General features: G+C 40.2%; 2 protein-coding genes across 4 annotated transcripts in view; both read left to right on the top strand.

Annotated features, from left to right (window-relative positions):
• The window catches only part of LOC129822370 (nuclear body protein SP140-like protein), a 31,112-nt gene extending 21,790 nt beyond the window's left edge, over positions 1–9,322 (top strand). For all 3 annotated transcript variants that reach the window (XM_055880603.1, XM_055880613.1, XM_055880622.1), the window contains 9 exons: positions 4,840–4,888; positions 5,117–5,332; positions 6,235–6,374; positions 6,569–6,637; positions 6,806–6,933; positions 7,102–7,219; positions 7,401–7,475; positions 7,624–7,767; positions 8,359–9,322. In XM_055880603.1, coding sequence (XP_055736578.1) covers positions 4,840–4,888; positions 5,117–5,332; positions 6,235–6,374; positions 6,569–6,637; positions 6,806–6,933; positions 7,102–7,219; positions 7,401–7,475; positions 7,624–7,767; positions 8,359–8,472 — 1,053 coding nt within the window. In that variant the 3' untranslated portion in view covers positions 8,473–9,322. The remainder of the gene's footprint in view (positions 1–4,839; positions 4,889–5,116; positions 5,333–6,234; positions 6,375–6,568; positions 6,638–6,805; positions 6,934–7,101; positions 7,220–7,400; positions 7,476–7,623; positions 7,768–8,358) is intronic.
• A 5,145-nt stretch (positions 9,323–14,467) lies between these two features.
• Positions 14,468–23,301, top strand: LOC129822363 (membrane-spanning 4-domains subfamily A member 4A-like). Its single transcript, XM_055880591.1, has 7 exons — positions 14,468–14,653; positions 14,748–14,864; positions 15,296–15,352; positions 15,633–15,812; positions 16,161–16,283; positions 17,546–17,635; positions 22,880–23,301. The coding sequence occupies exons 1-7, from the start codon at positions 14,483–14,485 to the stop codon at positions 22,976–22,978; spliced, it is 837 nt and encodes a 278-aa protein (XP_055736566.1). The 5' UTR covers positions 14,468–14,482; the 3' UTR covers positions 22,979–23,301.
• Positions 23,302–23,511: the final 210 nt, after the last annotated feature.

The raw sequence follows: 23,511 nt of genomic DNA, 5'->3' as shown, positions 1-23,511 counted from the left end.
TAAGGTGTAATCATTAGACCAACAGCTGCAAATTAGAGTTTCTATTGGACAAATTCAGGTATGTTTATCCCCGTTTCGTTCTGTTTGCTTCCGTTTAAAAAACGTTTTTCAACAGAATCAGTGGTTGAATACACCCCTGATCACGCGTAAACACAGTTCTCTTTCATAGCAGCCATATTAAAACAGCATGATCACTTTGCTCGTTGTATATATAATTCCTTCTCGCACCTATCTATGCGCTCTCCTCCTCTCACCTTTTCCCTTCGCTTGGGGACTTCAGAGCACAACACATCAGCTGTCTGTGACAAGGCAAAATAACTTTTCCAAGCCAAACCTTCATATCATGACCGCTAACGTCTACACACAATCTACATCGTTGTCACGTCATAGTCAACTAGAACTACTAGAACTAGTAAACCCGCTACAATCATGCAGTACAGTGTACAGTCAGAAAGCAGAAAGCAGTGTAATAGTTTCAACGGAGGGCCCCGGTGGTAATAAATTCATAAAACCAAAAGCATACGTTGACTTGGAAGAGACCCAGTGTTGAATAGCCATAGCCAGCTAGCTAACATAGCATCCCTCTCTGTTTGAGTAGGCTAAACTAGCTAGCTAAGTGAAAGTGAAAGTTAAAAAACATACATCCAAATATAGCTCTATCTTTCTTCTCCTTAATTTTGGAAGAAATAAAAAAATTCTAAACTGTTCAACTATTGTCTTTCTCTGAGTCAACTACTCGCCACGTTGTGTTCACTGCAGTGCTAGCTAGCTGTAGCTTATGCTTTCAGTACTAGATTCATTCTCAGATCCTTTTATTGGTTGGACAACATGTCAGTTCATGCTGCAAGAGCTCTGGTAGGATGGAGGACATCCTCCAGAAGTTGTCATAATTACCTCCTAGGTTTTGTATTGAAGTCAATGTACGTAGAGGAGTACAGAAACTAGCTGTCCTCCAGCTACACCATGGTGCAACCCTACAGAGTGCTGCTGAGGCCACTGTAGACCGTCATTGCAGAACAGTGTGTTTTAATCTATTATTTGTTGACGTGAATGTATTTAGTATAGTTTTATCTAAAAAGGATCACTTTTTTAATATTTCACTATATTTCTTTTTTTATGAAAATCACTGAGGAGGATGGTCGTCCCCTTCCTCCTTTGAGGAGCCTCCACTGATAATCACATATTTTTGCCCTATTATGTGGTCTGAACGTAGTGAAAATATTTTTATTAGGGGAAATTAGAAACCTGGAAGTACTGCCCCTTGCACAGTCGGCTTATTACAGCTGTGAGAATGTGGCTTGGCGGTTGGGAGCTTGAGCCGGTGGCCGAGAGGTCGCTGGTTAGGTTCCCCGATTCGACTGGGTAGGGGATCTGTACTTGTGCCCTTGGGCGGGGAGTTTGACCCTGGTTACTGCTGTGGGTTGCTTTTAAAGATACAGCAGTAGACTAAACTTCACTTGCATCATCCTTGTGATATTGAGAGATAAACATGGTAATGAGTGCACATAAAGGAAGATGGGCAATTTACTTGACGTTTTTTTGTGTCCGAGGATAAGACTTTATTTAAAAAAAAAAAAAAAAAAAAAAACTATGAATACAAAACATCTTCTTGCAGCACATTTCTACACAATCTCCTCTGTTTGGCACCACATCAATTTATCATAAAGCATGATCAATTTTTACAGGTTTGGCATGTCAAAGAGTGAAAATATAATATGCTGTAACCGCCAAGGTTGAATTTGAACAACAATAGTGTTGTGAATTGGTGTAATTCATAACAGCAGTAAATATCTATATAACTTTGGCATACATTTACAAGGGTATGTGATTATATTATGAAATGTTGTATAAATATTTACCTAGGAAGGAATCATATTCTTTAAAATACTTTTGTCTGCACATTTGAAAAACATATGGTGCAACCAAAATTAGAATGCAATTTTTGACCACATAACATAATTTTTCTCCATGTGTTATGATACGACATCAAAGCATACACTGTAGTGAACTCCCTAGTTTAGAAGAAAGATAATTGCATCTCAAAAAATTTTCACACATTTAACATTTAACTAATGACAGGGGATCATTTTCAATGTCATATGGTGCGACCACTAAAAACTAGGGATGCGCATCTCTCCTTTCATGAACGATTCGATATGCATCTAGATACATGGGCTTCGGATTTGCCGAAGGGAGCGTGGGGGAGGGCTTTATATGCATCGCGGAAGTTAGAGTAGCAGTGGTCGAGAGTATTAGCCCTACGTGTCGTGCAATCAATATGCTGATAAAATTTATGTAACGTTGATCTCAAATTTGCTTTGTTAAAATCCCCAGCTACAATAGATGCAGCCTCTGGGTATATAGTTTCCATTTTACATAGAGTCCAGTGAAGTTCCAGAGCGTTAGTGACTGTAACTGTGCTGCTGGCAACAATTTATTATCACCTCTGCGCTACGCATCCCTAGTACGGGATCACTTTCCTAAACAACCGCTAGAATTGCAGGGCGCCAAATGCATAAATATTATTACAAATATTTATAATTATGCAATCACAAGTGAAATATACCAAAACACAGCTTAGCTTGTTGTTAATCCACCTATCGTGTCAGATTTTGAAAATATATTTTACAGCGAAAGAAATCCAAGCTTTTGTGAGTGTAGCTTTCAATGCTACATCAGCTAGCCCCAAATTAGCATGGTCACGAAAATGTGAAAAGCAATAAAATTAATCGCTTACCTTAGATAATCTTCGGACGTTTCCACTCACGAGACTGCCAGTTACACAACAAATCTTCTTTTTGTTCGATAAATATTACTTTTATCACAAAAAAACGCCATTTGGGTTGCGCAAAATTTTGAGAAAACAAAAGCCCTGTTCCGTTCGACAAATCCCAAAAAGTAGCCGATTTTTTTTAAATTTTTTTTTATTTATTTTTTTAACCGTTATTTTACCAGGTAAGTTGACTGAGAACACGTTCTCATTTGCAGCAACGACCTGGGGAATAGTTACAGGGGAGAGGAGGGGGATGAATGAGCCAATTGTAAACTGGGGATTATTAGGTGACCATGATGGTTTGAGGGCCAGATTGGGAATTTAGCCAGGACACCGGGGTTAACACCCCTACTCTTACGATAAGTGCCATGGGATCTTTAATGACCTCAGAGAGTCAGGACACCCGTTTGACGTCCCATCCGAAAGACGGCACCCTACACAGGGCAGTGTCCCCAATCACTGCCCTGGGGCATTGGGATATTTTTTTTTTAGACCAGAGGAAAGAGTGCCTCCTACTGGCCCTCCAACACCACTTCCAGCAGCATCTGGTCTCCCATCCAGGGACTGACCAGGACCAACCCTGCTTAGCTTCAGAAGCAAGCCAACAGTGGTATGCAGGGTGGTATGCTGTTGGCAAATGGTCGTCGAAACATTTCAAATGTTTTTTATAATCAAACCTCAGGTTGTCTTTAACAAACATAATCGATAATATTTCAACCGGAGCATAACCTATTCATTAAGAGAGAAAGGGAAAATGGTGAGCTCCTCCCGCGCGCGCAGGAAGTATTCAGAGGACACCTGACCTCTTTTGAAACATCTCACTCATTTTTCAAAATAAAAGCCTGAAACTATGTCTAAAGCCTGGTCACAGCCTGAGGAAGCCATTGGAAAAAGAATCTGGTTGATACCCCTTTAAATGGAGGTTAGACAGGCCAGGAAACAAAGTTATTTTTATTTTTTTATATCACTTCCGGGTAAATTTTTCTCAGGATTTCGCTTGCAGAATAAGTATTGCTTTTCTCACAGACAATATTTTGACAGTTTTGGAAACTTTGGAGTGTTTTATATCCTAATCTGTAAATTATATGCATATTCTACGATCTGGGCCAGAGAAAATTTCTGTTTACGTTGGGTACGTTATTTGAAAAAAATAAAAAATAATATGACCCCTAGTGCTAAGAAGATTTATGCTTTTTTTTTTTTGCCAATGTTTACTGCCATATTCAACGTTGCGCGAGAGTGCTCTGAAATCAGAATAGTGTCATGACGTTGCCCTGTTTGGGTACAGCAAGCCCCATCCCCCTCTCCCTGCCCCCTACAACTAGGCTGCTGTGGTCAGTGAGGTCGTAAATTCCTAGGGAAGACCCTGCCTTATGGCCACACAGTATAGAGATAGAGGGAGCTTTCATAGAGAACAAAGGAATTTCTTCCACCTCCCAGAACTTGGGGTCCGAACAACATTTACGTTCCGGGGAAGGTATAAAAGATCGGTGAAGAATCCAGCTATGAACTGGTCCGTTTGTTACAACTTGGGGAAGCTCATGGGAGATGGGGCGGCCACATTACCATAACGCTGTTTATATAATAGCCTCAGATATGAGGTTTACATCTAATTGTTGTATAAGATGAATGAGTGAGTATGATACTGTTTGTAAAATTGTGTAATGTGATTTTGGACTGTTTAATGAAGGAAACTCCAATTCCCTTTTGAGTTGAACTAAATCAGAGGACCGCCCATGAGCCCAGTTAGGGTCAGGCATCCTGGGACAGCCCCTTTTCTGCAATTCCGAATAAAACCCAACTTTGAGAAATTCTCAGTAGACCAGCTTCCCTCGATAACGAGAGGGCAAAGGTTTGAGACCAGACTTGTGAATCTTTTAAACATACCACGTGGTTAAACTCTTAGCCTATCGATGTCTTAAATCATAGAAAATAGTACAAATAAAGAAAAACCTTGGAATGAGTAGTTGTGTCCAAACTTTTGACTGGTACTGTACATATTCTTACCAAAGTAAATAAACGGTCTATTCAGTGTTAACCTGATCTGTCACTTTGGTCCTATTTAGGCCAAGAAAGCACCGTTCCCCTCCAACCAATCAGCAAACTCAATCACAGGTATTTACATCAATCTCAATAGAATCTTTCTGAATCCTTCAGACATGACGCTCTGGTAAAGGGGATGTTGTTATCTTTCTAAATATCAATTGTAAAGATAATGCAACTGTGTGTTGTTACAAGGTTTCATGAATAACACAAGCTTGACCCTTCAAACTCATCCATTGATATAGTAAGCCATCTTTCCCTAAACCTTAGTTTATATTTCAATCTTTACTTCAATGTCAGACTCAAAACCTGACGAAGATGACGATGATGATGCGTTTGAGGATGAAGAAGAGGAAGCTGAGCAGGAAAGACAGAAGATGCAGGGAGGAGAGCGGGCAAACACGGCTGGAGGAGAGAGCAGTGCAGGACGCAGCCATGGTGTTGTGGGAAAGTCCGTCTTCAAAGTCACCTGTGTGGCCATCAATGGAACGCTACATAAGGATCGGTTTGCATCTGGTACATATATGATTTTCGAGGTGTAATAAACATAGCCCTATGTAGTAGCTACATAATTGTGATACTCCATACCCGTTACTGATTGTTTAATGGAAAGTCTCTTTCAGCTAAGCTGTTCTTGGCGATACTTTCTTTGTTCTCGATTCGGTAAAAAGTGTGTCTTATAAATGTCAGTGTCCATTTGCGGGTGGTTCTCCAAAACCAGAAAGATGTTAAATCCACGTTTTGTATCGAGTGATAAGTGTGTCTTGCATGTGTGTAGATCTTTGTTTTGGTCGCACTGTTTGACGGCCTGACGTCTACCTCTACACGTGGTCACATAGAAACAACCACATAGAAACAACTGGACAGCGGAGTCAATCACCACCTTCCGGAGACACCTGAAACCCCACCTCTTCAAGGAATACCTAGGATAGGATAAAGCAATCCTTCTGCCCCCCCCCCCCCCCCCTTAAAAGATTTAGATGCACTATTGTAAAGTGGCTGTTCCACTGGATGTCATTAGGTGAATGCACCAATTTGTAAGTCGCTCTGGATAAGAGCGTCTGCTAAATGACTTAAATGTAATGTAACTAGTCCCTGCAAAGATGTTGGGAAATACAAGATTTATGGCAGCTAAAATGGCGAGGGAACTACTCACTCGGTGTAAACCCTGAATATAATCTGTTTTTTGGCACCTGAAACTGGACACGGACATTAATAAGATGCCAAATCAAGAGCAAAGAAAGTATCGGCAATAACAGATTAGTTAAAACATTTTTTGCAAGGCTTTCCATTACCCAATCTGTAACATATCCCGTTAACAATTCTGTAGCTAAGCCTTATGTCACTCTGGTCCAAAATTAGTACACTATTAATGTATGAAGTGAGATTTTACTTGTCTCTGTCTCTCTGTGGCCCAGGGTTGTGTGGGAAGAGCATTCGATCGGAGCAGCGCTGGATGACCCCGGTGGAGTTTGTGCAGGAGGGGTCAGCTCGGGCAGATCCCTCCTGGAAGAAAGACATCCATTGGGATGGGAAACCACTCAGCGTCCTCATCAAGGTACACAGAGAGAGAGAGAACAGAGAGAGAGAAAAATAGAGAGAAAGAAAAAAAAACAGAAAGTGAGAGCGAGAAAGAACGAAAAAAACAGAGAGAACAGAGCGAGAGGGATGTGTTTTGTTCTTACTAAACAACTGTAGTAGAACCGTAGTCGATTGATTTATCGTCAATCTTTGTTTGTCTCTCGCTTTCAGAGTGGGCTTTTGGAAATCCACTCCGTCCAGTGTCCATGCAACCTGTGCAGCATCACGACCAAAGACGTGGTAAGTTACCCTCAAGCAATACGGTGGAACCCACTCTCAGTCAATCACCTCATTTAAACAGATGTTTCAGTAGTAATTATGATTTCCAGGATGTTTCTTAACATCACTGTATCAGGGATTATTGTTAACCAATTCCTTCTCACCTTCCTCTCTTCTCTGTCTTGGCAGCACGATCAGGATAACGATGACGACTGCTACATCTGTAGAAGCCAGGGCAGCTTGATATGCTGTGATGAGTGTCCTCGCTCCTTCCATCAGAGATGTCATCTTCCTAATGTGGATGATGCTATGCTGGGGTGAAAAGAGTTCTGGGAGAGGGAGAGAGAGAGATAGAGATCTGTTTGTTCTGTGTGGGGACACTCAACTGTCAGCTTATTATTAGTGCACTTTTGTAATGTTTGTTTGTTTGTGTGAGCGTACGTGCGTGCGTGCATGCTTTGTGTGTATGTGGTGTATCAACACAGGGATAATATTCAGTGGATGTGTACATATTGTGTACTGAGGACCAGTCAGCCGTGGCGCTACCCCAAACAAATGACCTACCAGGAAGCCTTGACCTGCCGAATCTCTGACCACCTACTGGTGAGAATCAAGCAATAATTTATCAGTTAATCATTCAATCATGAGTGTCACAATATCCATGACATGAAATATTACATTCTGAATGAATTCTGTTTGAACTGTGTATTTAAGTAGCAATCGCTTAGAGCAGTAGTGGTATATGACACATACGGGTGTAATAATTGTGTGTTTACTCTGACAGGAATGCCAGTACCTCCTGCTGTGTCTCTACCATGCAGATGAGGACCACATCTTTGTGAAAGATCCTTGCATCAATGTATGTATTGTTTAGTTCTGTGTGTTTAAATGTGTGCGTCTGTGCATGCATGCTTGCCTGTGTAGGTTTTTAGTGTCTTGAGTTTGTATGTGGGTGTCAACATGAACTTATTTTACTGTCTGTATATATCACTGCCTTTCAATGCCAGGTGAGAAACTACACCAGTGTGATAAAGACTCCGATGTGGCTGGACAGGGTTGTGGAGAAGCTGCAGCAGAATCTCTACCAGTCAGTGCAACACTTTGAGTCTGACGTGTTGCTTATCTTCACCAACTGTGCCACGTTCAACAGGGTAAGACTGCACTCCTGCAGTATGAATGTGAAGACTGAGGGCTAAAATCTGATACAAATTCTGAAGGAAATCTTGGGAGTTATGCTCATCAACTTTACTTGAAAGTGTACTTTTGTTTGAACCACAACAAAGCTGCGTTAGGCTAAATGAGTTGTGTTAATTGCATTTCCAGCTTTTTTATTGTGTTTTCTATTAAAGTGGCAATATGTCACTTTTTTGGAAATTGACCAAGTTCACATAGAAATGTGAGTCATAGATCTATAATTCTACTTGAAAGCAAGTGTAAGAAGCGGTATATCTGTTCTATGTGTGCTATTTCTATGCTTCCCATTATTACGTTTTTGTTTTTGCGTCTTTTACTTTCGGTTTTGTACGCCAGCTTCAAACAGCTGAAAATACAATATTTTTGCATTTGGAAAATATATTTCACAGCGATTTAGACGGTACAATGATTATCTACACTATACTAGCTTATTTTGTCAAATAAACTACAATTAGGCAAACTATTAGTTTTAGCAACCAGGAAATGGAGGAGCGACTTCTGCGTAGTGCAACTTTAATACAATTGTGTCTGTCTTTTTTCCCCTGAAGGATAACGCAGAGTTCCATGGGATGTCCGAAAGTTTGAAGGATCTATTTAAGCAGCAGTTCAAGTGTACATTCAGCATCCAACTGCAGCATCTAACTACATCCAACGTCCAGTAGAGCCTTCATCATGAAGTCTGCAACATTATTTTACAATGAAACAACAGGGAATACCCAAGATGCCATGAGAAATATGCTTCAAAACAAGATCAATTAGTTATTTAGTCAGCTAACTTTGATGAGCAACCAGAAATAACTACAGTATTTCTGGTTCATTAAGAAAGATAACATTTGATACATGTGTGTATTTTTCGGTTGTTGAGTCAATTAGACCATGCCCATTTCAAGCTTTAAAGTGGGAATGAATCGAACAACCAACCTCTCTCTTCGAAAATGGCATATGTGACATCGATATGTCAAACATTTATTCAAGTGCCTGACTAAAAAGTACAATTAGGTCAATTTTGGTCTTGGTATAGTTCAAAACGGAGATTTGTGGACAAGAGTTCATCAGGATGTAGCTGAAGGTTCGGTTTTGATTTCGACAATGTCAATTTGTTCACTAACACGGGATGAACAGATGCGGTTATTACTATCTATCCGATGGCACAGACAGTGAGACAGTCCTGCCCAGCAGCTCAGACTTTTTTTTGACATAAAACAACAAGTCACACATTTTTTTACTTGATAAATACTGCACCAAACACCCTAGTAGGATGTAAAATTGCGCAACTAATACCTCCTTGGTTTCACACTCCATCTTTCTTTAAAATAAAAAGTTATTTCAAGATATTTAGGCAAATTAACCTAATCTCACAGTTAATGTGGGTAATGGGGATCAATTTTTATGATGGGAAATTAATACACACGCACATAAACATTTACACACACTCACTTTGTTTGTAATCATGTTATAGCCAACTCTTGACTTTTGTATGAATTATTTTTAATAAAATATTTGTATCTAGTTGTCATGTATTCATCATCTATCAGTAATAATTAACATGGTTAAACAGTCGTACATCTATGCTTGATTTATCTTTTGGTATATTTGTCATTTTTATACAAATTCTGTATTTCCACAGAAGAAAGCAATAAGTAATCAACACCCTAAATTAGTTTATGTATGACTGTGATATGTGGTTGTCTCACCTAGCTATCTTACGATGAATGCACCAAGTTACTTTGGATAAGAGTGTCTGCTAAATGACTAAAATGTCAAATGTATAGTATCGCTGTGGAATAGGAGCACAACATAATTTTCTATTTAATCTCTGAGCCTATAAAAGCCAGCGGGAATATACGGAGCGCAGGGGTTGGTAATGTTCTCTAGTTGCGCCGTGATTAGCTCAGTGTTCTGTCACTCATGGGGGCACAATGTGACTGCCAAGTCTAAGGGTAGAGTTTGAAAAATTCAAGCCCCTTGGGTTCTGCCATAGAGTTACACTAGAAGTGCCCATCCAAGAAGGTCTCAAGGTCATTGGCCACAGAGAAAAGGATGTCAAATTACGTTATATCTACGGTAGCATTGATTGGACTGATCATGTCAAAATCATACTTTCAAAATCTTAGCTAGCAGTTGTCATCATGAATCAAGTCGACAATCGACTAGCAAATATTGTTAATCCTTGTCATATGAAGAGAAATTATAGCTTAAACGTATCGGTGCTCATCGGCCATTGGATATAAACATTTCACAACAAGTTGGAAATCGCAAATTGAACAATGAGTAGTTTGGAAGGAGTCAGTGGCTAACTGCAAGCATTGCAAAGCAATCTCTAGCCTGCTATTCAGTGGACTGGCTGTGTGGAACCAAATCTGGGATTAAGGGTCTCTTTTCCAAGTTTAAAATAATTAACATTCAACTTTGCCATGCTGTCAATGAAGCATGATTTGTGCCTCACTCAAAACAACAGTTAACTCGGAACTGCGAAAACTTGACTTCAGTGAGTTCAAGACAACTGGGACCTCGAGGAAAAAACAGGCTCCGACTGTAAAAATACGTTTTGAACGGTCATCCATTTCGGGATTTGAGCTGATTCCAGAGGCCCACCAAAAACCATGCCGCCAGAGGAGAGGGAGCTGGAGCAGTCTTCTAGTCAGACCTAGGAGGCGTGCGCACCCTTCACCGCTTCCGAATATATTACTCGCTAATATCCAGTCTCTAGATAACAAAGTTGACGAGATCAGGGCAAGAGTTGCTTTCCACAGAGACATCAGGGATTGTAACATACTCTGTTTCACGGAAACGTGGCTCTATCGGGATATCTTGTGAGAACCGGTACAGCCAACTGGATTCTCAGTGTATCGCGCTGACAGGAATAAACAACTCTCCGGGAAGAAGAAGGGCGGGGGTGTATGTTTTATGATTAACGACTCATGGTGTAACTGTATCAACATACAGGAACTCAAGTCCTTTTGTTCACCTGAAATAGAATTCCTCACAATCAAATGCCGACCGTATAATCTCCCAAGAGAATTCTCTTTGGTTATTGTCACAGCTGTGTATATCCCCCCTCAAGCCGAAACCACGACGACCCTCAAGGAACTTCACTGAACTTTATGCAAACTGGAAACCATATATCCTGAGGGTGTGTTTATTGTAGCTAGGGATTTTCACAAAGCAAATTCTAACAGCATATTGACTGTAGCACTCGCACTGGACCACTGCTACTCTAACTTCCGGGATACATACAAGGCCCTCCCCCTCCCTCCTTTCGGCAAATCTGACCACAACTCCATTTTGCTCCTCCCTTCCTATAGGCATGAACTCAAACAGGAAGCACCCATGCTAAGGACTATTCAATGCTGGTCTGACCAATCGGATTCAACGCTTCAAGATTGTTTCGATCACGGGGACTAGGATATGTTCCGGATAGCTTCCTAGAATAATATTGACGTGTACACTGAGATGGTTACTGATTTCATCAAGAAGTGTATAGGAGATGTTGTACACACTATGACTATTAAAACCTACCCTAACCAGAAAACATGGATAGATGGCAGCATTCACGCAAAACTGAAAGCACCAAGCACCACATTTAACCATGGCAAGGTGACTGGGAATATGGCAGAATACAAACAGAGAAGTCGTTCCCTCCACAAGGCAACCAAACAGGTAAAATGTCAATATCGAGACAAACTGGAGTCACAATTCAACGGCTCAGACATGAGACGTATGTGGCAGTATTTAGAGTCAATCACGGACTATAGAAGGACCACCAACCACCAACGTCTTGCTGCCAGACAAGCTAAACATGTTCTTTGCCCGCTTTGAAGATAACACAGCGCCACCGACGCGGCCACAACCAAGGACTGTGGGCTCTCCTTCTCCATGGCTGACGTAAGATATTTAAACTTGTTAACCCTCTCAAGGCTGCCGGCCCAGGTGGCATCCCTAGCTGCATCCTCAGCATTCGCAGACCAGCTGACTGGTGTGTTTACAGACATATTCAATCTCTCCCTATCCCAGTCTGCTGTCCCCACATGCTTCAAGATGGCCACCATTGTTCCTGTACCCAAGAATGCAATGGTAACTGAACTAACTGCTTTGAGAGACTAGTCAAGTATCATTTCACCTCCACCTTACCTGTCACCCTAGACCCACTTCAATTTGCTTACTGCCTCAATAGGTCCACAGACGATGTAATCGCCATCACACTGCACACTGGCCTATCCCATCTGGACAAGAGGAATACCTATGTAAGAATGCTGTTCATTGACTATAGCTCAGCATTCAACACCATAGTACACTTACATTACTCATCTAATATGTATATACTGTATTCTGTACGGTCTATTGCATCTTAGCCTGTGCACTCTGACATTGCTCATCCATACTGTATATTTATATATTCTTAGTCCATTCCTTTTCTTAGATTTGTGTTTTAGGTATTTGTTGTGGAATTGTTAGATATTACTTGTTAGATATTGCTGCACGGTCGGAACTAGAAGCACAAGCATTTCGCTACACTCGCAATAACATCTGCTAACCATGTGTATGTGACCAATACATTTGATTTGATTTTTGATTTGAATTGTAAATTCGGAACTCGGGCCCTTTTCTAGAGCTATGAGCTGAAGACCACTGACGTCATCATGATTCGACCTTGTTTTTTTCAGAGTTCCTAGTTGTCTTGAAAGCACCATAAATCCAGAGAATGACAGACTTTGATGACAACATTTGCCCACAAGAAGGACCTCCGTGTCATCTTCCTTTTCAAGTGAGCACAGCACAACAAGATGAGTCCAAAAATGTATTGTAATATGCAGGGAAGATATGTATACTGTAGCCAAGAAAGTAATAGTAAGTGTATGTTGTGTAGTAAGCTGTTAGTAGCCCATGTGTCTCACCCTTAGAATTTGGTCCCTCTCCCCCTCAGGACTTAGCCTACTGTTCTGACTAGGTTGTGCACATGTAACCTGTAGCCTGTTTTTGAGAAATGTCATCTATTGAATATTGTAAGAGATTTCATTGTCTGCTTATATGCCCCCGTTATTTGTCCTACAGTTCTGACTTGGTATACAGGGAGAATAATGTAAGAATGACCCATGTTCTGAAATCTGTCGTTGTACATTTAAAAAGTGCTGAACAAATAGTTACAGTATATCGACAACTCACTCATTAACGTCTTAAACAAAATGACGGCTTGCCTGTTATCCGCTCATCGTTCCCTTATGCAATAGTTTGTACATCTCAATTGTTATATAGCTTATATAGGTCTATGTCATTAATATCTTATTCATCATTTTAGGCAATGTTGGAATGATTTCATTGTTTTGCTTACTTTGTGTATTATAATTAGCTGATGTGCTTTTCTTGATGAGGAGGAGATACTATATAATGTTGTTGGGTCTGTAACCATGTTTGCCAGTGACAGTCTCTTCGCAATCAAATATTTATTTTTAACAAAAAGTCCAGCAATAGACCCAAGTAATTCCAGTTGAAATTGTGAGGGTTGTTTTGTTTGCGCAATGCACTTTCTGTGCGTCAGTATATTGTCTACAAAAGTTGATACTCGTGATTGTATTTTCCTTCCTTTTTAGACCAGATACAGTGCATTTGGAAAGTATTCAGACTCCTTCACTTTTTACACATTTTGTTACATCCTTATTCTAAAATTGATTAAATATTTTTTCCTCATCAATCTACAAACAATACCCCATAATGACAAAGTGAAAACTGTTTTTTCGACATTTTTGCTAATTTATTACAAATATAAAACAGATATACCTTATTTACTTAAGTACTCAGACCCTTTTCAATGAGACTCGAAATTGAGCTCAGGTGCATCCTGTTTCCATTGATCATCCTTGAGATGTTTCTACAACTTTTAAAACACAAAACTATAAAAACCTTGGAAGAAAGAGGAGAGGAAGAGAGGGGAGGAGGGGATGAGAGGAAAGAATATGAAGAGAGGAAGATGAGGGAGGGGGGAGAAGAGGAAGAGAGGGGTGCAGGAATAGCTATGAGCTTATGTTTACATGATATCTCAGGATTTATATACACTCCACTTTACTAAGCTCTTTTTTGTTTGTCATGATTATCTAATGTCCATTCACCAACAATCACTAATAAACAGTTCCGGTTCTTTCACCTACTTCTTTAATTCAGGATGTCTCCCCACGGAGGGGCAAAGTATTTGGTTAAATTAAATTACTTTATTATACTACACCTTGAAAATGGTTACTTATACAGCACAGAACAAAATAAATGTGTACACTTCCATGCTATGTAGCATGAAATAGAAACTTATGCAACTTTCATGGAAGTGTATGAGTTTCTTTTATAGCCTGTATTCTTTAGGCAAGGAACTTCAAGCCCAAGATGGGAAGTCATGGCAATAAAGAATGAACTAAAGGTCGCTCAGCCATGAGGAAGTTAGTCAACTAAACAGATGAGACAGTAACCACAGACACACACAGCCTACCACCCACCCATATTTAAATGGGGAGTGTTCAAAGTCGGATTAGTGGCTGACGCACACACCTATTGTGCATTACATTTCCTGGTAAATTATTTTCTGGAAGTCCCAGGTAGAGTACAAACTTTGCAGGAGGCTCAACAAAACACCGCTGACCAGCCATATCACCTCTTACTGTACTACAAACATCCTTCTGTCCTCTGAAGATGTCCAGCTCTCAAACAACCACCACTAACGAGGCGGTTGTATTCACCCATGTCTACCCCTATGGGAACGGGATGGAGGTCGCAGGGGTCGCATCTGCTCCTCACTGTCTGGGACAGACGGTCTCTTCAGTGCTGGGAAGTTTCCGGGCAGGGCATCCAAAAGCGCTGGGAGTAAGAATTTATGCTTTGCATCATTTGAAAATGATTTTTCATTTTGGTTGAACGAAGAGAAAAATGAATTTTCTGCTTTGTTTTTCTCTCACAGACCGTACAGATCATGATTGGTTTGATGATGCTGTTGACAGGAATCGTGATGACTGCCGGACCACAAGTAGACAATATTGGAGTATTTAGTGGAATATTTGTCTGGGGATCTATCATTGTGAGTGAGCTGCTCTGTCGAATAATAATTTCTTACATTTCCTGTCTGTCGTGATGCAAACAAAACATCCTAATAATTGAATCGTCATATTTTGAAAAGAAATGCATTAAAAACAATACAGTATGTGCAATTTTAAAAATACATATAAAATCTTTAATGTATAATGAATGACTTAAAAAATGACTTTTATCAATGTATATGTATTTGGCTAGGCCTGTGCCATTCATACACTCATGCATTTCAGTTTCTGTTGACTTCTATGTGGGAGGAATTCAACTTGAATTTGAATTTTGGTCATACTGTAGAAATATTTTTGTCCCACATGGTACCCTACTCCCTATATAGTGCACTACTTTTGTAGTGTACTATGTAGAGAATAGGGTGCCATTTGGTATGTAGGCTTGTATAATCTCTTCCCTGTTCCTTCTCAGTATGTAGTTGCAGGCTCTCTAACTGTTGCTGCTGATAACAAACTGAACAAATGTCTGGTCAGTATCAACTATTTTTGCCTCAATAAAGTTTTGGCTTTTGATTTATATAGTTCCACTCTATTTAAAAACATAGAATCTACTTCACATATAGGCACTCATGTTTTCATTCAATCTGTTTGGTTTCCTCCTTTCCGCACTGACGATTCAGCAACTGCGAATTGCCCCTTTAATAAAGACTTGCAATAATGATTGTCAACACACTGTATTTTATATTGCATTTCATTCTTCACAACCAATCATCCATTCCCATGTTCTCTTTCTGCTCTCTGTCCCTTAGGTAAAAGGCTCCCTTGGAATGAATGTTGTCGCCACAGTTACTGCTCTTACTGGCACCATTCTGCATTCTTTAGACAGTGCTGGGATCCTCTTGTACTACTGTGACTATCCAGGCAATCCTTCATACTACCCTCCATCCTATGTCTACTACCCTATGTCCTCTGTCTGTCAACAGTATCGGGTATATACCAAATGCTTATTCCTTTAGTCAGGAGATATTTGTAAATCGGTAAAGGGGTACTTATCATCTATAATCGTATTACTAGACTAATGTACGTACTGTTTAATGTTTTTTATTCGTTTAAATTATACTCCATTTGGAGCAGATATGTGATATCTCGAACATGCAAGCAATAGTGAATTAGATGCTATTGAGTTGCTATATAGATGCTATGCTATATAGATGCTCTTACTTATACTTCTTGTTAGCCCACAGTGAAACAGGAGTCAAAGTTTAATTGTACATAATTGCTCCAAAATGGAGGTGTAGTCTAGTTAAATGCTGTTTCCTGTTCTTATCTGTCTATAGGTCAGGGCCCAGGGAATATCAGGTGTTTTGGCTGTTTTCTCCATGCTGGAGTTTATAGTGTCCATCTGTGTCTCGTCATTCGCCTGCAGAGCTGTCTGCCTGTGCTGCCGTTCCACCCCTGAGGTGAGTCTTTGGACATAGATTTCTTTGGACATAGAAATCAAGTTCCATATACAGTGTGGCCCGAAATTACTGACACCCTCGATAAAAATGAGCAAAAATGACTGTTTAAAATAAATAATACAATACTGAGATGCATCTTAAGTGCCCAAAAATGTGTATTAATACAATTGCTCAGAGAAAGTGTTTTTGCTTAACAAGTAGTATTTTTTTTTATTTCAAACAGGTATGGGTCAATATTAATGACACCCCTGTTTTCAATACCTCACTGTGCAAGGATAACAGCACTGACACATTTTCTAAAATGTTTTATGATTTGGAGACCCCATTGGGAGGGATCTTAGACCATTCATCCATACAGAATACTTCCACATCATTGACATCCTTCGTCTGCACTTATTTAATGTTTTTTTCTTCTGCTTAATGTATTCTTATTTCAACACCAAACACACCACTGGTGTGTGTGAGGCGAAAGAGCTCTTTGTTCATGTCATCTGATCAAATCACAGGGTTCAATCCAAGTGCCAATGCCGTTTAGCAAACTCCAGGCGTTTACATTTGTTGGATTACATGAAAATAGCTCATTGACCACACACACCAGTGGTGAGTTTGGCATCGAAATGGGAACGCAAGAGCAGAAAATATCACCATACCTACTGTAAAATATGGTGGTGGATCTTTGACGTTATTGGGCTAATTTTCTTCCACTGTTCCTTGGGCCCCTTGTTAAGGTCAAGTGCATCATGAACTTTACCCAGTGTAAGAGCCAATTTGGGTGTATCTTATATTATGGTATTTTTAAGGCAATTACACTCCCGACTACTAGGGGAAGACAAATGGTGGTAAGCACACATCAGGTGATCTATAAAGACACAGGTGTTTGAACGTATGGTGTGTGTGTGGATGGTGAGAGAGCTTACAGTTTCTACCGAAATCAAATCAGAAATTTGATGAACAGACTTGTTGAAAAGATGGCATCCTATGACGGTGCCACGTTTAAAGTCACTGAGCTCTTCAGTAAGGCCATTTTACTGCCAATGTTTGTCTATGGAGATTGCATGGCTGTGTGCTCGATTTTATACACCTGACAGCAACGGGTATGGCTGAAATAGCCGAATCCACTAATTTGAAGGGGTGTCCACATACTTTTGTGTATATATAGTGTATGTTTTGGCAACTGTAAGAGCACTGAGCAGTCATGACACCTGTATATTCGATAATGAATTACTAGAAATGGACTTAAAATTGACATGTCTGTCTTTTAGCAAGTGTTCATCATTGGGAATCAAATACCGGTACCTCATGGCAGCATGACTCCAAGCAACGCACCTTACCCTCCTCAGAACAACTACGAGGTATGACATCTTTTGGAGGTTGAACTGCAAGGTCGCCATATCAAATAGGCTGCTTGTTATCTAAAATTTGAATTAAAAAGATCTCCCCAGAGTCGTAGTTACTTAGTTTCTGCAGTAATTTTTTACATTTCCACTGCGAAAACTTTCATTTTAAAATGTGTAATCACCAAAACATTGGTCACTGTATGATGAAATTCTGTGGGTCCGTACTTGCGAACATTAGAAAACGTTTGAGTTGAAGTTTAAGCGTCGTCCAATTAAAATCGTTGACGTCGTTGCACGTGATAGAACCAGTGTGTATAAACCCTGTATGACTGACAGGGGTTGCTGTATTAAAGCCACCGCACAGCCATCTTGGCTTTTCTCCTCCAATGTAAATAAGATTATGTAAGCTATCGAAATGCTTTTATTAATGTCTACATTCGTTTTTGACATGTTTATTCTATTACAGACACCTTAAATGCATACTTTCGCATTGTATTATGTGAGCTAAACTTCAAAGCTCTCAATGGCTAATACAATCCAGGGTTTATATATGTAACAGTATAACTTTAAACCGTCCCCTCGCCCCGACACGGGCGCGAACCAGGGACCCTCTGCACACATCAACAACTGACACCCACGAAGCGTCGTTACCCATCGCTCCACAAAAGCCGCGGCCCTTGCAGAGCAAGGGGAAACCCTACTTCAGGTCTCACAGCAAGTGACGTAACTGATTGAAATGCTACTAGCGCGTACCCGCTAACTAGCTAGCCATTTCACATCCGTTACATATACATCATTAGAACACTTTTCCATCACCTTAAAAACAGTCAAACAGAACCATCTGCTAATCAAAGTTACTAAAACACAACAATTTTCAACTAAATGATTAGCCCCTGGTGATTTTTGCCATTTGTGACTTTATAATTTTAACCTAACCATAGCTCTTGAGAACCCAAGCCGATACAGCCATAGGGTTCTAATTTGAACAGTTAACCACAGCAGGGCCAACATGTTAAACTTTCCCGATGCTCTGTCTAACCGTTAATAATCACTGCGTGCAATACGGTTTTGGAAAATTCTACTTTCATATCACCCCAAAATGATTTTACAAATACAAAAGACACACTTACTCTGCGCTGTTTTAACACAGATTCCCACGGAGGTGTTTTGCATTGCACTTCCTGAGCTAATGGAAACTCAGAAGAAAAGAAAGAAACCTTTCACCTTTGTTATTTCCTTCCCTATATCTGTCTGTCCCCCAGCTCTGTTTCCCGTTTTCACATTAATGTTTGTATGTCATTTTGTTAACTGTGTGCTGACGCTGTTCCTGTCTTGTTCCTTGTCTGTTCCTCTTTAAATGTTTGACACCCCGTACCTGCTTCTCGTACCTGCTTCTCGACTCCAGCGTTGGTCCTTAAATTATTATTAAAATATTAATGTGATACTGACTCAACTAAATGAGAAGTCACACAACTCTACTTTTTTAAGTTGTGATTTTATCCCCCAGCATGCTCTACTGCATGTAGGTTTTTGGGGGAGGAATAAAAAATAAAAAATGCATGTACCTTGACTGAATGATTGATTCATCTTGTGCTACACAAAGATAAATAACATAACACATTTTCTAAACCATTCCAATCATTTAGTTTGATTTTTTGCTTCCATTACTGAAATGGTTGTTCCGGTTTATTAAATGGCTTAGGTTGTCTCCTAACCCTGGTAGTAGTTATTCATTCAGGTTGCAGGCGATTCAAATGTTAAACTGTTGGATATTGTAACTCTGTAACATCACATTGCAAGCCAGCATAATCTGATTAGCAGGTAGGGTGGCAAATTTCTGGTAAATTTCCCAGGTTTTCCAGAAATCTCAGTTGGAATTTGGGAATGTTACTGGAAATTTGCAACCTTACTTGCAGGCCTCATGTGGTCTGTAAACCATGCATTTCAGGCCACTGAAATAGGGTAAAGATAGGCCTCAAAATAAGGCCTCATGTGTTTTCATGAAGTTTAAATATAATGATAACATTTGTCTTGCAACTCACAGGTGAAGGCTACAGAGTGAAAGTGAAAAATGTAACAACCACATCTCTGTCACTAACAAATACAGTTATGGGTGGTAACTCTACAATTCACTGGAAAAGGCACACTGGGAAGGCTTAGTGGGGGGGGGGGGGGGGTTACTCAGAATTTTCAAGTTGACATAACTCAAATCTGGTCCCACTACAGGGTCCAGATTTGAGTAATGACAACAAAATCACCAAGTAACTCTGGAATATTAAGTGCAACAGGTTTCTTAAAATAAAATAGCAATGACAGCACATTGGGGTTTACAATTTGTGTTATACAAAAAACCTCAGTGGAAATGTGTGGTAAAACAGAAAACAGTAAGTGTATCTTTTTGTATTTCTACGGTTATTTTTGGATGACAATTTAACTGAGTGTTCATGGTATCCAAAACCACATCGCAATCAAGAATCAATTGTTTGTAGATGGAGCATTTTACACTTGACCAAATCACCTCAGCTATTCAAAAGGGACATGGAATGACTCCAATGTACAGAAATGTTTTTTTTTTACATTTATTTAACCTTTATTTAACTAGGCAAGTCAGTTAAGAACAAATTCTTATTTACAATGGACGGCCTACACCAGCCAACGCTGGGCCGATTGTGCGCCGCCCTATGGGACTCCCAATCACGGCCAGTTGTGATACAGCTGGATTCGAACCAGGGTGTCTGTAGTCTAACACTGAGATGCAGTGCCTTAGACCGCTGCGCCACTCGGGAGCCCAAAAGGGCTAACCAAACCTATGACCTGACCCATCACATTATGTGTTACTTCCGCCCGTTTGCAAGAAGTGATATCCCAAAAAGCACTCAAAAACTATACAATCCAAATGGCTCCTATCCTCCCACGCCATGCTTTCTGGGTACCAGATGGCACTGCAGTGGATAGCAAACATTTTACGGGCTACTGACCAATTCTGCTATTATTGTGTTTTATTTTTTTTACATTGATGGTAACTTTTGCTGTACATAATGTCTCTGTCATTTCCTATGACCAAAAACAGCTTCTGGAAATCAGATCATAGATCACTAACCTCGAATTGGATGGCAATTTCTACTTCAACAAGTTGGCAGCTCTGAACGTTCTGCTTACTCCAGACCAGGCCCCGGGACTCAAGAGGAAGTGACGGCACAAGAGAAGCCAAACGAGCCGGCATCCTGACAAGACTATGTTGGCAAGCAAATAAACCGCCCCTAACCTCTGTTCTATATCTGACCATAGCTCTATCCTTCTGATTCCTGCTTACAAGCAAAAACTCAAACAGGAAGTACCAGTGAAGAGCTTAATACGAAAGTGGTCCGATGAAGCGGATGCTAAGCTACAAGACGATTTTGCTAGCACAGACTGGAATATGTTCCGGAATTCATCAAACTCCTCAATGTTAATCACATCAGTTACCGGCTTCATTAATAAGTGCATTGACAACGTTGTCCCCACAGTGACTGTACGTACATATACCAACCAGAAGCCATGGATTACAGGCAACATCCATACTGAGCTAAAGGCTAGAGCTACCACTTTCAAGGAGCGGGACACTAACCCGGACGCTTTTAAGAAATCCCGCTACCACCACCTCAAGTCATCAAACAGGCAAACCAATACAGGACTGATTGAATCTTACTACGCTCTGCAGGGCTTGCAAACTATCATGGACTACAAAGGGAAACCCAGCCGCCAAAACCCAAGCTAACCTGTCTGAATGACTATTGCCCCTTAGCACTCATATCTGTAGCCATGAAATGCTTTGAAAAGCGAGCCATGTCTCAAATCAACACCATCATCCCAGACACCCTGGACCCACTCCAATTTGCATCCCGTCCCAACAGATCCACAGATGCCGCAATCTCTATTCAACACCATAGTGCACTACAATCTCAGGTCCCCTGGACTGAACACCTCCCTCTGCAACTGGATCCTGGACTTCCAGACTGGCCGCCCCAGGTGGTGAGGGTAGAGAACAACACATCCACCATGCTCACTCTCAACACGGGGGCCCCTCAGGGGTGTGTACTTAGTCCCGTCCTGTGCTCCCTGTTCACCCACAACTGTGTGGCCACACACAACTCCAATACCATCATCACGTTTGCTGACGACACAACGGTGGTAGGCCTGATCATTGACAACGATGAAACAGCCTATAAGGAGAAGATCAGTGACCTGGCAGGACCTCTATACCAGGCGGTGGTAGAAGAAGGCCTTAAACATATTCAGACTGCAGCCACCCAGGTCATAAACTGTTCTTTCTGTTACCACATGGCAAGCGGTACGGATGCATTATGTCTGGAACCAACATGACCCTGAACGGCTTCAACCCCCAAGCTATAAGACTGCTAAATAGTTAACTAAATAGCTACCCAAACTATCTGCATTGACCCCCTTTTTCACAAACTCTTTTGACTCACATACGCTGCTGCTACTGCTTATTATCTATTGTGTTGCCTGGTCCTCTTTACCCCTACCTATATGCACATATCTACCTCAATTACCTCGTACCCCTGAACATCGACTCTGTGCAGGATACGGGTACCCCGTGTATATAGCCATGTTAGCATTACTCATTGTGTATTTATACCTTGTTTTATTATTTTTCAAAACCTTTTCTATTTTTCTCTCTGCATTGCTGGGAAGGACCCGTAAATAAGCATTTCACTGGTAGTCTACACCTGTTGTTTCCGAAGCATGTATCAAATTAGATTTGTGTCTGTCCCTAACACTAAAAATACAAAATGAATAATATAACGAAATATAAATGTTAATTCAACGTAAACTAAATTAAAACGAACAATATTGTTCTGAAAACCTAACTGACACTAAATTCAAAATAAACATTGAAAACAAATACATGTAATTTAAAACGTAACTATATAATAACCTTGCAAGGATGTGATGATCATGCATTATTGGCACTCTACAGGCTCAACCCAGTAAGTAATCAGTTTAATTTAAAGATACTGAGCATGTGCACTTTTGCTTTTTTGTTAACATCTCTTTATTGTAGAATTTCTATCGGCATGCAACCCAAACGGCTTCCTAATCCCTATATAGTGCACTACTTTGGCCCAGTATACTATACAGGGTATATGGTGCGGGCTTTGGTCATAAGTAGAGCACTATATATTGGGAATAGGGTGCCATTTGGAACATAACTATACAGTAGTTAAGGTCATATATTGTACTGTGTTATTTCTACAGACTGGCAACTACCCAAAGGGTCCTGAGGGAGGCGATATGGGTACAGGGTTTCAACAGAACCACCTGCCTCCTCAATACACTGCTGTCGTCATCCCTTGAGAATTGGGCCTCTGTGAATACATTGTTCTTTTTCTTGTTGAAATTGTGTTCTCTGGGCCTATTTTTCTGCTCCAATACAGGCAACGGTTAGCACCACATTACTGATCTGAATAATTTGACAGTTTAATATTGATAGTGTATTGTAATGCAATGTTTCAGTATAATGTTTAGGTTACTATATGGTTGATTTTATAACTTCATGTTTTTGTCATTTCTATCTTTCTTTATTTGATATAATTTCATCATCATTTCTGATATAAAAGTATAATAGATTTATCAACTAAAATCAACCACTGCTATATGACATATAATGCATCCTTTTTAATAACACACAAATGCATATTTAACTTAATGTCTTGAAACAATAAAACTGACAGAATTTTGTTTTTTGTTTGAAGTCACTTTCATCTTCTATACAATGTAATTAATGCCATTCATATTTTGGGTAAATATTGATCTTTAAACTAATGCTAGACCTAAATAAATGTGGTTGAAGGGTCTGAAAACATCCTCATAAGGAGGGAGTGGTGCGT

Source organism: Salvelinus fontinalis, chromosome 2 (assembly GCF_029448725.1).
Source record: "Salvelinus fontinalis isolate EN_2023a chromosome 2, ASM2944872v1, whole genome shotgun sequence".
Classification (NCBI taxonomy): Eukaryota; Metazoa; Chordata; class Actinopteri; order Salmoniformes; family Salmonidae; genus Salvelinus; species Salvelinus fontinalis.
The sequence above is the reverse complement of the archived record's forward strand: the minus strand, read 5'-3'. Positions and strand labels throughout refer to the sequence as shown.